The sequence below is a fragment of the Hippocampus bargibanti genome, linkage group LG06 (genome assembly GCF_051943395.1).
Source record: "Hippocampus bargibanti isolate YZ-2025 linkage group LG06, ASM5194339v1, whole genome shotgun sequence".
In the NCBI taxonomy this organism is placed as follows: domain Eukaryota; kingdom Metazoa; phylum Chordata; class Actinopteri; order Syngnathiformes; family Syngnathidae; genus Hippocampus; species Hippocampus bargibanti.
The window spans coordinates 26,433,760-26,450,065 of NC_142739.1; the positions used below are offsets into that span (position 1 = coordinate 26,433,760).

The 16,306-nt window shown below is 40.9% G+C and overlaps 1 protein-coding gene across 3 annotated transcripts in view; it reads left to right on the forward strand.

Moving 5' to 3' along the window:
* The window catches only part of celf3b (cugbp, Elav-like family member 3b), a 54,728-nt gene extending 40,006 nt beyond the window's left edge, over positions 1 to 14,722 (forward strand). Inside the window, exons 8-15 of one of the 3 annotated variants that reach the window (XM_088998153.1) lie at positions 1,049 to 1,204; positions 2,633 to 2,777; positions 4,451 to 4,600; positions 5,863 to 5,925; positions 6,825 to 6,932; positions 7,025 to 7,168; positions 10,009 to 10,168; positions 13,920 to 14,722. In XM_088998153.1, coding sequence (XP_088854279.1) covers positions 1,049 to 1,204; positions 2,633 to 2,777; positions 4,451 to 4,600; positions 5,863 to 5,925; positions 6,825 to 6,932; positions 7,025 to 7,168; positions 10,009 to 10,136 — 894 coding nt within the window. In that variant the 3' untranslated portion in view covers positions 10,137 to 10,168; positions 13,920 to 14,722. The remainder of the gene's footprint in view (positions 1 to 1,048; positions 1,205 to 2,632; positions 2,778 to 4,450; positions 4,601 to 5,862; positions 5,926 to 6,824; positions 6,933 to 7,024; positions 7,169 to 10,008; positions 10,169 to 13,919) is intronic. The other 2 variants (XM_088998154.1, XM_088998155.1) reach the window with 2 other exon arrangements.
* The last annotated feature ends 1,584 nt before the right edge of the window (positions 14,723 to 16,306 follow it).

The following is a 16,306-nucleotide window of genomic DNA, read 5'->3' on the forward strand; positions in this document are numbered from 1 at the left end:
GTTGTATTGTTCTGGTGTTTATTGTTCTTTTAATTGTAAAGTGTCCTTGGATGCTATGAAAGGCGCTTGTAAATTAAATGTATTATTATTATGATTATGATTATTATTATTATTATTATTATTATTATTATTATTTTGTACAGCTGCCCCCATTTCAAGCTCAGATAGGTCCAGACCCATGTAATTTAGGGTGCTTAACTTTGGGTGCCGATAAAGCGCGGGTCAGACCTCTGGCAAAGTTTTTCCCTTCCACGACAGGACAGCATTTGCCTTTTGTCCATATTAGCAATTTGTTAGCTTCAGCTGTTGTTAAAGCGCTATATGATTCAATATGCATTGTATTGTATGTTGTACAGCCGTCCCCATTTCAAGCTCAGATAACTCCAGACCCATGTAACTTAGGAATTAACTCTTTTTTTCTGATGAGTCGAAGGATTCTAATGCTGCATTAAATTTTTATGTAGTCCTAAAACTCAATATTCTGTGGGTCTTGGAATTCGAGTGACAATGACAAAAACCCTGGCACCGTAGTGGACACATTTTTGTACATTGTCTGGCAGTGAATGAGTTAAATGAATAGATTAGCAAAACTAGCTGTCCAGTTAGCATGTTTCCGCTCTTGATTAGACCAGTTAATTCAAACACTTGATCAAATAGATGCCTCCCTGATTTCCTGTCAGGGAAATAAATGGCTGCAACAACCTCACTACATAATGGAGAACTAAAGAAATCAAAATTTTAGCAGCTGTTTATTTCATTTGATTTATGTATTTTTATTTTTAATATTTTTTATTATTATTATTATTGTTGTTTTTGTTGTTATTATTATTATCGTTAACGTTATAGTTATCATTATTATTGTTATTATTATTGTTATTAGTATTATTTACGATCATTTGCACAAATTATCACAATAGCCGCGAACCGAAACGATTTGAAAAGTGAAAACTACTTCTCGGCTACAAAATCACGACCGCGGTTTGACACACGCTACTGATGTGACCATCACGTCGACGGCAAATCTGACGCTGACTCGCTTTCCTACCAGGGGGCGTCGTCCAGTCTGGTGGTGAAATTCGCCGACACGGAGAAGGAGCGTGGGCTGAGGAGGATGCAGCAAGTGGCCTCCCAACTGGGTATCTTCAGCCCCATGACCATCAACTTCCCCGCCTACAACGCCTACACGCAGGCGGTCAACGCTCAGGCAAGTGGTGCGCTGATATAGAATAGACAGAAAATAAGTTATCATATTTCAACGTTTCATGCCACTGAACACAAAGCCCGCAATGGATTTTTATTATTATTATTATTAATAATAATAATAATACATTTCATTTATAAGCGCCTTTCAAAACTCTCAAGGTCACTTTACAGTCACAGGTTAAGTTTTTCTCTGGGTGAGCAGCGGCTGCCACGCACTAGCGTTCACTCAACCTGGAATAACTCAAATAAATAAAAAGCTAGCTAGTTAGCTAATAGATAGTAAGCTAGCTAGCTAATAGATAACCAGCTATCTGGATCGATAGGTAATAGATAGCTAATAGCCAGATAACTAGCTAGCTAATATATATCTAATAACCAGCTTGCTGGATAGATTGTTAATAGATAGCCGGCTAGCTAATAGATAGCGAATAGACAGCCAGCCAGCTAGCTAGCTAATAGATAGTACGATAGCTAGCTAATAGATAGCCATCTATCTGGATAGATAGCCAGCTGGCAAGATAGGTAATAGATAGCCATATAATTAGCTAGCTAATACACATCTAACAGATAACTAGCTACCTGGATAGATAGCTAATAGATAGCCAGCTAGCTAATAGATAGCCAGCTAACTAGCGAGGTAGCCAGCTAGATAGATAGATAGCTAATAGATAGCCAGCTAGATAGCTAATAGATAGCCAGCTAACAATGGAAGCACAGAAAATCTGGGGTCAATCTGAGGTGAACAGACGCAGCCTGTTAAAGTGTCATCTTCATGTAGGAGATCTGGCCTTGGATTAATTTACGACTTGGTCAACTCCTTCACAGGAAGAGGTCATTAGCCAGGTTACAAATCTATCAGTTCATGGAAAGGACCACCTATTAGAATGTCTACGTTCTGTTGTTTTATGGGTATTGGTGCATGGGACGTCCAGGGGCGTGGTATTCAAATCAAGAAGACTGTTTTACTATTGTATCACTTAAATGTGCATATACTCTCAATAAATACCTTGGCAGAGGGCTGCAGAAGTTGGGCGTCGGTCATGAATGTCTGCGTACCCTGCCGGCAGTAAAACACAATCTTATAATAATAATAATAATACATTTCATTTATGTTCGAGCCTTTGTTCACAGTGTCCGACCGAATATCTGTGACACGCGCTCGTGAAAGGATGTCCTCACTTTTCCGACGGCTAATTGTCGCTAACCATGTTAGCCGGACAACAGGACATACGTCATCTGGCATTTAGCCCGCCTGCTCCACGCCGCCATTAACCCACCGACTCGGCCCATAATGCTCCCGTAATTAGATCTCTATTCATCTGCTCCTCCATCACTCGCTCTCATTCGTCCGCCTCTCTCGTATCTTCCCAGAAACATTTAACTGTCTCTTTGTTTTCCACCCTTTACCCCTTTCCCTCCCCCGCTACAGCTTGTCCAACAGCAGGCTCTGGTTGCCCAGTCGGCGTACTTGTCCCCCGTGGCGACAGTCGCCGCCGTACAGATGCAGCAGATGGCGGCGCTCAATGCCAACGGAATCATCGCCACGCCCATCACGCCTATCACGCCGTCCTCGGGTAGGCGCTCGTTTCGCTGGGATGCCAGATGTTTTGACATTGATTTTTGTCTTGTCAAGCCGCATGAATTCAGCATGTTTTGGGTGTAGGCGCAAGCTAGCACAAACTAGCGCTAGCTAGCGCAAGAAACGCAAACATGGGCGGCACCCTGGAGTACTGCCCGATACCGAGATCGAGCCAATACGATATCAACATAAATGATATATGCATTATTTATTTATTTATTTAGTTGTTTTTTTTTTGTTTGTTTGTTTGTTTTCAGTATGAAATGTTGCAAGAAATTGGATCTTGTGATACTATTCAAACAAACAATACTAACTGATTCCAAACCTTTTTACAGTGCACTGGAATAAAATCGGCAAGGTTTTTACTTTGTTCTCAAAATTCTCACTTTAGTCTCAGAAATCTCAATTTAATCTCAGAATTATCGCTTTAAAGTGAGAATTCTCACTCATTCTGACTTGAAAGTGAAAATTCTGACTTTATTCTCAAAATTCTGACTTTAAAATGCCTTTAATCTCTGAATTCTCACTTTAAAGTCAGAATCCTCACGATGTTTTCACTTTAATCTCAAAATTCTGACTTTATTCTCAGAATTCTCAGTTTAATCTCAGAATAATCACTTTAAAGTCAAAATTATCACTTTAAAGTATTCTCACAATTCTGACATTTCGCATTCTGACTTTAAAGTGAGAATTCTGACTTTATTCTGAAAATTCTGACTTTAAAGTGACTTTAATCTCAGAATTCTCACTATAAAGTCAAAATCCTCACAATCTTCTCACTTTAATCTCAGAATTCTGACTTGATTCACAGAATTCTCACTTTCATCTGAGAATTCTCAATTTAAAGTCATAATTCACTTTAACGTGAGAATTCTGACTTTACAGTGTGAGAATTGACTTTCAAGTGAGAATTCTGACTTTATTCTCAGAATTATCACTTTAATCTCAGAATTATCACTTTAAAATCAGAATTATCACTTTAAAATCAGAATTATTGCTTTAAAATATTCTTAGAATTCTGACTTTAAAGTCAGAATTCTGACTTTTTCTCATTCTGACTTTAAAGTGATAATTCTGGTTTTATTCTCAAAATTTAAAAGTGAGAATTATCACTTCAAAATCAGAATTCTGATATTCCCAGATTTCTGAGATTAAAGTCAGAATTCTGATATTCCCAGAATTCTGACTTTAATCCTAGAATTCTCACTTTCTATCCAAATTATGAGAATAACGTCAGAATTCTGAGATTAAAGTGACAATTTTGCCAACCTTTTTTTTCTTCAATGGCCCTAATCCTCTTCCGTAAATAATAAAAACTGAGAGGAACCAAATCTCTTTGAATTTCAAAATAAGAATTCCAATTAACTCCAATACATTCAGATTTATTTTACTTCACAATAATATATTTTTCTTCCTGCAGATATCAAACTGATATCCGATATCGTGAGAACCTTTGTACATATAATACATCAAATTCCTATCAACACAATTACTGATAATGTATGAAAGACCTTGATGTCTTTTTGACGCACAAAATGGGTACAGGTATCGGCATCTTTCAAAATTCTCCAATATGTTAACAATAATGCCAGTATCGTCCCTATACCGATGCCTAGAATCAATACACACTCAGCCCGTTTTCTTCATCTGTGCAATTCATGCCCGCAGGGACAAACACTCCGCCGACTATCGCAGCGACGCCTGTTCCAGCTCTCCCCCCGCCAATCGGAGTGAACGGTTACGGCAGCGTACCCGCACCGACCAACGGACAGCAAGGCACCGAGACATTATACACCAACGGCGTTCATACATATCAAGGTATTTGATGGATGCCGAACGACAGCCGTCAACAAATCACTGGCGTTGCATTTCAAAAGCAACTTTTTAATAATAATAATAATAATAATAATAATAATAATAATAATAATAATAATAATAATAATGCATTTCATTTATAAGCGTCTTTCAAAACTCTCAAGGTCACTTTACAGTCACAGGATAAGTTTTTTTCTGTCGGTTAGCAGCGGCAGCCACACACGCCAGCGTTCACTCAACCCGGAAGTAACTCAAATAGATAGAAAGCAAGCTAATCAAAGTTAGCTTTATTGTCAAATATGCTAATATGCATGACATACAGCACAGATGAAATTAATGTCCTCTTGGACCCAGCGTGTAAGGCATTTAAAATGTGGCTAAAAAGACAGACAATTGACAACAGACAATACATGTAATTTCTGAATGTAAAGTGAGGTAGTGTCGTATGTAAAATGACGTTGTGTAGTAATGAAAAAAAAAAGGTTGAAGTGAGGTTTTGCAGAAAAAAACGGCAAAAAATAGAGTTCAGGTTGATAGTACAGCGTTTACTCAAATTTCGGTGAGTGTGGCAGTGGGAAGGGGCAGCGGGGGCAGGGCTGGGAGGGAGTTCAGTCTCCTGACTGCCTAGTAAGAATGCTAATATATAGCCAACTAAATAGCCAGCTAGCCATTCAGATAGCTAAGAGATAGCAAATAGATAGCAAATGGCGAGTGATCTAGCTAGCTGGATAGACAGTTGGATAGCTAGAGAAATAAAAAGAAGTTAAGAGAGGATAAAAGAAATAAGAATGAAGTCACTGGTGTGACAAATGAGATTTGCCCTCAATCCTGTATGTATTTATAAGCCTCCACATGTTTCTTTTACTGCATATTAAAACATATTTTGTGTCTCGGTAGCCGTAACTACGTCACCGGCCTGTATAGCGACCATATAAGTACCCAATTTTGCATGGATTGTAATTCTGTGTTCCGGATATGAGAATTTCCGTTGTAGGGAAATCGGTCTTTGCTATCATTTATTGGTAAAAAAAAATGAATACATACTTTTTTTCTGGATTAAGGAATATCTGTTTGACAGAATTCCTTATGAGATAATACGTACATACTGTATGTGCGTGTGTATACTGTATATATATATATAAGTCCTCTTCTGCGACTGACAAAAAGCACAGAGGCAGAACGTGGCCTTTAAAACAACAAGAAGGAAGAGTACATTTTTCAATTTTCACTTTTGTTTTATTTATTTATAAATATTTTTCTTTCAGCTCAAACTCCAGCGGCTTTAGACCCGCTGCAGCAGGCCTACGCCGGGATGCAGCACTACACGGGTAAGTGTGCTCTGCTATGGAGCCTCACGCACACACCAAACGTAATTTTGGTTTTGGGTGGAAAATGTTTGTTTTTTATTTTATTTTATTTTAATGTAATTTAATTGTATTGTGCAATTGTGTATATGTTGTATAATTTAATTATGATATATTTATTGTACTTTACTTTTAATTTAATTGTATTGTATTTAATTATATTGGCTTACGAACTTAATTGGTTCCCAGACAGAGTGTGTATCCCAAAAATTAATTTCCCATAGGAAACCATTAAAATGAGAATAATCCTTTCCCAGGTTCACTCTCTCTCTGTCTGTAATTATTGTTATTTTGGTTTACATGGGACAATTTGAAATTTTGGTTGGGACGTCACTTGAAATGCTAGATTTGCTTTTGCGGGCCGAATACAATGATTTGGTGGGCCAGATTTGGCCCCCGGGCCTTGACTTCGACACTTGTGATATAGCGCTTTAACAACAACTGAAGCGCTAATATGGAAAAAAGGGAAAGGGAAAAAAAAAAAACATTGTCTGAGACCATGGCTAGCACTTTATCGGCACCCAAGCATGAAAAAAAAAAAAAAAAAAAAAAAAATCGGGAATGTCGCTCTACGTCATATTTTCAATTCCCGAATGAATTCATGAATCGCAGTGAATGAGTTAAAAGCTGTTCCGACACACGCATCTCGATCGAAAATGCGGCGTGTGTTGCCGAGGATTTATCGCCTCAGATTGGAAAGGGGCGACGGTGGTCTCGGTCATTGTTTTCGCAGACGTTTTATAGTTTTCACCTTCAACGGGACACATTTGGGCTGGAAATAAACACACCCCATTGGCCATTATCCCGTGTTGCCACCTGTTGGCGCCGCCCAATCGGATAACGTCGCCGTTTGTCTGCCCCAGTAGCGGCGTACCCCGCCGCCTACGGATTGGTCGGCCAGCCGTTCCCCCAGCAGCCGACGCTGGTTGCCCAGCAACACCAGCAGCCCCAGCAACAGCAGCAAAGAGAAGGTGATGAGACTTTTTTTTTCCTTTTGTGTGTTTACGACCACACCCCTTTTCTCCAGTCATCCCTGATAAAGTTGTTTTGTGCGTTACGGCAGGTCCTGAAGGCTGCAACATCTTCATCTACCACCTGCCTCAGGAGTTCAGTGATTCCGAAATGCTCCAGATGTTTTTACCCTTTGGCAATGTCATTTCGGCTAAGGTGTTTGTTGACCGGGCTACCAACCAGAGCAAATGTTTTGGTGAGACGCACTTATAAAACGCACAAAGACAAAAGGGAGCGATGGGAGGGTAGACACCCCCTGTATCGGACACGGGAAAGGACAAGTGATGAAAAAAAAATACACAGCGCGTGGGGGAGAGGCTGACAGAGGATGAGTTATGCGGCCCGTTAATTATTTTGATGTACACTGGCGTCATTTCTGAAACTTAACATTTATGCCCACTGAATTTTGAACACAATGAACAACCACAAAGAACTACAATAACAGTTGTTCAGTGGATGGAAAATTATGGTTGGATGGCTAGCTAGCTGGATGGATGGATAGAGAGAGAGAGAGGGGGAAAGTGGGAACGATGATAGATAGAGAGATAGATAGCGAGCTAGCTATGAGATGGGTAGATAGCAAGCTAGCCATGAGATGGGTAGATAGCGGGCTAGCCATGAGATGGGGAGATAGCGAGCTAGCTATGAGATGGAGACAAAGTGAGCTAGCTATGAGATGGGGAGATAGTGAGCTAGCTATGAGTTGGGGATATAGCGAGCTAGTTATGAGATGGGTAGTAGATAGCGAGCTAGCCATGACATGGGTTGATAGCGAGCTAGCCATGACATGGGTTGATAGCGTGCTAGCCATGACATGGGTTGATAGCGAGATAGCCATGACATGGGTTGATAGCGAGCTAGCCATGACATGGGTTGATAGCGAGCTAGCCATGACATGGGTTGATAGCGAGCTAGCTATGACATGGGTAGTAGATAGCGAGCTAGCCATGACATGGGTTGATAGCGAGCTAGCCATGACATGGGTTGATAGCGAGCTAGCCATGACATGGGTTGATAGCGTGCTAGCCATGACATGGGTTGATAGCGAGATAGCCATGACATGGGTTGATAGCGAGCTAGCCATGACATGGGTTGATAGCGAGCTAGCCATGACATGGGGTGATAGCGAGCTAGCCATGACATGGGTTGATAGCGAGCTAGCCATAACATGGGTTGATAGCGAGCTAGCCATGACATGGGTAGTAGATAGCGAGCTAGCCATGACATGGGTAGATAGCGAGATAGCCATGACATGGGTTGATAGCGAGATAGCCATGACATGGGTAGATAGCGAGCTAGCCATGACATGGGTAGATAGCGAGCTAGCCATGACATGGGTTGATAGCGTGCTAGCCATGACATGGGTTGATAGCGAGATAGCCATGACATGGGTTGATAGCGAGCTAGCCATGACATGGGTTGATAGCGAGCTAGCCATGACATGGGGTGATAGCGAGCTAGCCATGACATGGGTTGATAGCGAGCTAGCCATAACATGGGTTGATAGCGAGCTAGCCATGACATGGGTAGTAGATAGCGAGCTAGCCATGACATGGGTAGATAGCGAGATAGCCATGACATGGGTTGATAGCGAGATAGCCATGACATGGGTAGATAGCGAGCTAGCCATGACATGGGTAGATAGCGAGATAGCCATGACATGGGTTGATAGCGAGATAGCCATGACATGGGTTGATAGCGAGCTAGCCATGACATGGGGTGATAGCGAGCTAGCCATGACATGGGTTGATAGCGAGCTAGCCATAACATGGGTTGATAGCGAGCTAGCCATGACATGGGTAGTAGATAGCGAGCTAGCCATGACATGGGTAGATCGCGAGATAGCCATGACATGGGTTGATAGCGAGATAGCCATGACATGGGTAGATAGCGAGCTAGCCATGACATGGGTAGATAGCGAGCTAGCCATGACATGGGTTGATAGCGTGCTAGCCATGACATGGGTTGATAGCGAGATAGCCATGACATGGGTTGATAGCGAGCTAGCCATGACATGGGGTGATAGCGAGCTAGCCATGACATGGGTTGATAGCGAGCTAGCCATAACATGGGTTGATAGCGAGCTAGCCATGACATGGGTAGTAGATAGCGAGCTAGCCATGACATGGGTAGATTGCGAGATAGCCATGACATGGGTTGATAGCGAGATAGCCATGACATGGGTAGATAGCGAGCTAGCCATGACATGGGTTGATAGCGTGCTAGCCATGACATGGGTTGATAGCGAGATAGCCATGACATGGGTTGATAGCGAGCTAGCCATGACATGGGTTGATAGCGAGCTAGCCATGACATGGGGTGATAGCGAGCTAGCCATGACATGGGTTGATAGCGAGCTAGCCATGACATGGGTTGATAGCGAGCTAGCCATGACATGGGTAGTAGATAGCGAGCTAGCCATGACATGGGTAGATAGCGAGATAGCCATGACATGGGTTGATAGCGAGATAGCCATGACATGGGTAGATAGCGAGATAGCCATGACATGGGTAGATAGCGAGATAGCCATGACATGGGTTGATAGCGAGCTAGCCATGACATGGGTAGATAGCGAGCTAGCCATGACATGGGTAGATAGCGAGCTAGCCATGACATGGGTTGATAGCGAGCTAGCCATGAGATGGGTAGGTCGCTAGACAGATGGATAGATATGGTATGCATCTTTAATTTTCAATCTTTCTTTCAAATGTGTTATGGTGCTGAATATATTTTGGTAAATGATGAGTGTAAAGTTCCTCCTTCAAACTACTTGAGTTCAAAATACTATTGTCTTTGAATGTTTGTTGTGAGAATACAAATAGCGATTGCCATGATTAACAATAATGGTGAGTAGTTTTATTTTTTTTGAATGTTGCGGTGCCGATGACCATTTTGTGTTCGGGGGGGGCTTTTATGTCTCTCAAAATTTAGGTCGGATGACATGAATTCAAGCGATCATCCAAAAAAGCTGTCTTCTTTTTTTTTATTTTATTTTTTTTATGTTGTCGTCAACCCCTTCCTGCCCCCCTTTTCCAGGATTTGTGAGTTTCGACAACCCGGCCAGCGCTCAGGCCGCCATCCAGGCGATGAACGGCTTCCAGATTGGCATGAAGAGACTGAAAGTGCAGCTCAAGAGGCCCAAGGATGCCAACCGCCCGTATTGAGTGAGCGACTGAGGATGAATACACAAATGAAGGTGAGCTTACTCATGACGAGTCAAACACAGACAAAATGAAAAATGAAGCAACGAGGAAAAACGGCAAGATCTAAAAATTGGGTGCTAAGTTGGCTTTCAACATCCCATTCAATTCCAGGGACTCTCCCTGCTTTGCATTTTTTTAGCTGTATGTACATGTGAAACTGGAATGCATTTTGTTATGTTTAAAAAAAAAACATTAAAAATCAAAAATTAATAGATACGTAAAAAAAACGATGGCGGGTGCTAACAGTCTTTTATTGCAATCGTCGTCAGCATAGGATAGCAATAAGATCGCGAATTTTAACTCATTCGCTGCCATTCTCGGATTTATTCATGAATTGAAAAGTTTGACGTGGAGCGCCATTCCCGAATTTGTTCAGGTTTAGGTTTTTCTTGCGGTAGGGGTGCCGATAAAGTGCTGGTCTGCCCTCTGACAATGTTTTTTTCCCTTCCACGAGGGGGTAGCATTTGCCTTTTGTCCATGTTAGCACTTTGTTACTAAAGCGCTACATAAATCAATATATATGTATTGTATTGTATTTTGTACATCCGCCCCCATTTCAAGCTTTGATAACTCCAGACCCAGATAACTTAGGAATTAACTGTTTTTGGAACGAAAAAAGACAGTTTAAGTTTTTTTTTACAGCAAATTCAATGTTTATCTAGTCCTAAAAGTCAGTATTCTGTGGGTCCTGAAATTTGAGTGAAAATGACAAAAACCCTGGCACTGGAGTGGACACATTTTTCCACATGGTGTCCCGGTGAGTGAGTTAAATACGGTATGGAGAAACAACATTTGATGAGTTCATTCCATGTTTTTGATGCAAGAAAATTCAAAATATGGTTATTCTCAAAGAACGTCAAAACAATTTCTGTGGTGCCGATAAAGCGCTGGTCAGACCTCTGGCAAGGGTTTTCCTTCACACGAGGAGGCCACCTTTTGTACCTATTGACACCGTCCCCATTTCAAGCTCAGCAGATAACACCAGACATATACAGCGCCCTAAAGGTCAATATTCTGTGGGCCCTGAAATTTGAGTGAAAATGACAAAAACCCTGGCACTGGACTGGAGTCATTTTTTTGCACATCATCCGGCAGCTAATAAGTTACTGAACTGCGATCGTGTTGATTTTCTTCCCCCCTGCCGTTCTGTTTTTTTTTTGCTATCATGGCAACTAAGCCAAGATCCTTCTGTCCAATCAGTTTTCAGCAATACCACCATCGCTACGGCAATGGTCGCCTGGTGAGCGATTAAAGCCCCCCCTCCTCGCCCCTTCTTCCAACATTGTTGTCAGTTGATTGGCTAGCCTCTGTTTGGGTTGCCGTTGCCGATTGATTGCCTCCGTCGTTCGGACGTTCTTTGTGTCGTCACCTCGAGCTAGCGGCCGTCCGCTGACCCGCCCATCTTGTTGCCGTGGTGATTATTTTTTCGACCCGAAGTGCACTCGGATCAATACTAGGTCAAAAGTCAAGATAAATACTATTATTTGTTGATGCACGGCGGTCTTTTTTGCTATTGTGTGGTTTGATTCTTTCACTGCTATGTTTTTGATGAGTTCCTGTAGCTTTTGTGTTACTGCTCCATTGAACAGATGGCGTGTGTTTACACGCGTGTGTTTACATGCGTGTCACAGGAGACGAGATACTATTCATGAGTACTGTATGTAATGTCAATACGGTCCTTTTCAACACGTATCGAGGCAGGCAAATGACAGGTTTAGCCACGCTGAATTTTAAAACGTTCTCGATAGTCGGGATATTTTGAAAGAAGCGTGATTATTTTCCAATTGTAATCATGTTTAGGGGAGTTTATAGTGCAGTGGAACCGCTGAAGTGCAGCATCATCACAATCTATAAACTCGGGCAGTGATTCCCAAAGTGTCGCTGGCTCCCTCTAGTGGTAAGGCGGGAAGTTATTCATTAGAATGACAGTACCGTACATTTAATGTAACTTTTTTGTTTTGATTATTATTATTATTATTTTTATTTATTTATTTTTTTTGTTTTTGCAAGTACCGACAGTTTTCCAATACTGATCTTAGATACAGGTTCTACTTTTATGTGCAAACAATAAAAAAAAATGGATGGATGGCTGGAGAGTGAGCGATGGATGGCTAGCTAGCTACATAGCTAGCTAGATGGATGGGTAGGTAGGTAGGTTGGATGGATAGCTAGTTAGCTAATAGATAGATGTATGATAGCTAGATAGGTAGATGGATGGATAGCTCGTTAGCTAGCCAGATAGATAGCTAATATATAAATATTTTAGATAGTTGGATGGATAGCTAGCTAGATAAATAGCTAATATATTAATATTAGATAGTTGGATAGATAGATGGGTGGATAGCTAGCGAGTGCTGGATAGATAGCTAGCGAGTGATGGATAGCTAGTTAGCTAGCTAGATAGATAGCTAATATATACATATTTTAGATAGTTGGATAGATGGATGGTAGCTAGCGAGTGAAGGATGGATACCTAGCGAGTGACGGATGATAGCTACCGAGTGATGGATGGGTAGCTAGCGAGTGATGGATGGATAGCTAGTTAGCTAGCTAATATATACATATTTTAGATAGTTGGATAGCTAGCGAGTGACGGATGGTAGATAGCGAGTGATAGATGGATAGCTAGCGAGTGATGGATAGCTAGCGAGTGATGTATGGATATATAGAAAGTGATGGATGGATAGCTAGCGAGTGACGGATGGTAGCTAGCGAGTGATTGATGGATAGCTAGAGAGTGGTGGATAATAGCTAGTGAGTGATGGATAGCTAGCGAGTGATGTATGGATATATAGAAAGTGATGGATGGATAGCTAGCGAGTGACGGATGGATAGCTAGCGAGTGTAGCGAGTGATGGATGGATATATAGAAAGTGATGGATGGATAGCTAGCGAGTGACGGATGGTAGCTAGCGAGTGATTGATGGATAGCTAGAGAGTGGTGGATAATAGCTAGTGAGTGATGGATAGCCAGCGAGTGATGTATGGATATCTAGAGAGTGATGGATGGATAGCTAGAGAGTGATGGATGGATAGCTAGCGAGTGGTGGATGGTTGGATGGATAGCTAGCGATGATGGATGGACAGCTAGCAAATGATGGATGGATAGCTAGCGAGTGATGGATGGATAGCTAGCGAGTGGTGGATGGATGGATGGATAGCTAGCGATGATGGATGGACAGCTAGCAAATGATGGATGATAGCTAGCGAGTGATGGATGGATAGCTAGCGAGTGATGGATGGATAGCTAGCGAGTGATGGATAGATAGCTACCTAGATAGCTAGCTAGATAGTTCCACTGGATTGCGGTTTTGAGCGTTAAAAAAAATGCCTCTTGCATCCTGGAGAAGAGCCTTCAACTGAATGCAGAATTCTGAGAGGAGAAACTAAACGCACAGAAACGTCCCCCCAAATAGCACACAAAAATGTGTCGCGGCTGTCAAGGCGTTGCGAGAAACACTTTCACAAAGTGCCCTGTATTAAAAAAAAAGGCATGTGACGTTGTTTGTAAACATACACAGAGTCACTAAATATGCCTACAATATTATATCCAGTAAATTAGCTGTAGCTCATGTCCCAAGCCAGTTTCCATTTTGTATCCCACCGCTATTTTGAAGCACAAAAGATGACGTCTAACAAAGCCACTGTCCTTCTCTCTCTTTTTTTTCTCTCTCCCCTTGTCAACCACCGCCATTATCATCCTTTCCATCCATCCATCCATCCATCCCTCCCTCTCTTACACAGGTGACCTTTCCAAGCCAAGGTGGACATTCCAGAACGCTTTTTTTCCCCCACTCTGTGCATTAGCGGAGTGCTTTTCAGTACTTGCGTTGACACACACACACACACATAAACAAACACACGCGCACACAAAAACAACCTCAAAGACGGACCAACAAGTGTACATACCATAAACACACTCCACGTAGAACCGAGAGCGCTATCTAGTCGCCGACAGGGTGTTTTAGTCCAGCGCGACGCCGTCCGCCCACCGTACGTGGACGGTTTACTTCAAACAAAGAAAAGGAAAACAACAACAAAAAATTGCTGATATATCATTTCCATAGACATTTCTATACATCTCTATTAACTGACAAATATAGAAGGGACTGACTGGTTGACGGTTGTTTTCATTTCAGTACAAAATAATCATAAAATAAAATAAAAAAGACAAGCAAAGAAAGAAAGCGCGCAGCAAAAAGGTGTAAATAACTTAGTCGGCAAAGAACAGCATTTAAAAACATTAAAAAAAAAACATGCAAAAAGATCTTTTAGCAATTCTGTAAAAGGACACATTATTAGTATTATTATTATTATTATTATTATTATTGTTATTATTCTTGTCATTGTTCTTGTTATTATGACCACGAATAACATGATCATCTTCGTCAAAAGGGATTATCACAATCCAAATTGTACAATGAGGAAAAAATCACTAACCTATTTTAAATTTCTACGTAGATTTTAGGTGAACAACACAAGGGAGGGGGGGTTGCTCGCACTTTTATTCGGGAGGTTTTAATATTTGAGCTATTTTTTATTTATTTATCTAATTATTTTGTTTATTGGGGGTGGGGGGAAAGGGGTTTGAGTGGGTTGCAATATTTTCATTTTAGAATTTTTCTAGAGAAAACAAAACATAAAAAATAAAAAACATTCCAAGCGCCTGTTTGTGTCAGACTCTCGCGATGGCGTAATTCTAATGTATTATTAAGGACAATGACGATTATATTTATTTCTAATTTATTGAACCCTGTTTTTGATTCGCTCTCTTTTTAAGTTAAAATAAAAAGTATCCTGCTACACACGTCTCCTGTTGTGTTTTATAAAGCGTGGCCGCGAGCGTGGTTTGGTGGAATTGTTTCCATATGTTTCATCATGCAAAAAAAAAAAAACAACCACATTGCATTTATGAATTTTAAAGGACAATCGACGTCTCCGGACAAGTTGTGTCCATAATTTGTAAAATGGCTTCAAATGACTTCTACTGAGCTTATTTTACAAATATTCCACCGCATATAGCTATATTTTACGTTTTAAAACTCGTGCTGAATATTCAGGAAGTCTTATTTTTGAGTTGGTGACGAGTCTGTACGTGACGTCACTGAAGGAACGCCCCTGACTGAAAAAAAGGACACATTGTAGCAGTCCTTCCATCACGTCAATGCTTGTTTGGTCTGAAAACCTCGTGTTGCACCAGAAAGAGCCAGAAGAGGGCGTCCAAGGAATTTATCAGCCTGTGGAAACGGTCTGATTCATTCCTCACAGGAGCTTGGTGGCCTCGCTTTTAGCGAGCTAGCTGGTTAGTTGGCTATCTATTAGCTGGCTAGCAGGCTGTCTATTAGCTATCTAATAGCTAGCTAGCTAGCTTTTTATTTATTAGTTATTCCGGGTTGAGTGAATTACGATGATACCCACAGAAAAACTGATCCAGTGACTGTAAAGTGACCTTGAGACTTTTGAAAGGCGCTGTACTGTCTGGGAACCAATTAAGTTTGTAAGCCAAGGTATCATCGTAATTCACTCAACCCGGAATAACTAATAAATAAAAAGCTAGCTTATTATTATTATTAATAATAATAATAATTGTTCCAGCCCCAGCGCTATGTAAACCAATATGTATTGTAATATCTATTATTGTAATAGGTATTATAATTGTGGTATTTTAAAATTTTATATGAAGAGGTTTATAACCGCTAAATTAGTAAAGCAAAACTATCAAAAATCTGATCGAGAGTGAACCCCTCGAGTTTCATACCTCTTTCAAAATATTATCTCATGTTTATTATTCCACACGTGACCAGCAGAGGGCGACATTATCAGTGCACTTTAAAAAGCATGTTATCTCGTTTTTCTTTGACGGAGTGGACATTTATTATCAAGAGTTAGTTTTTTTATCGTTTGATACAATATTTCATTCATGTAAGTGAGTTTAGTTATAAAATAACAAGTAATCCCATGAGCACACGAATCAACTATTATTATGATATCCATTTTTGGGGGGATTTTTTTTATATAGTGATACCTCGGTTTACGAACACCTTGATGGATTTAGAAAGTAGATTATGTTTTATGGGGACCTGGGAACGGATTATTCTCATTTTAATGGTTTCCTACGGAAATTAATTTTT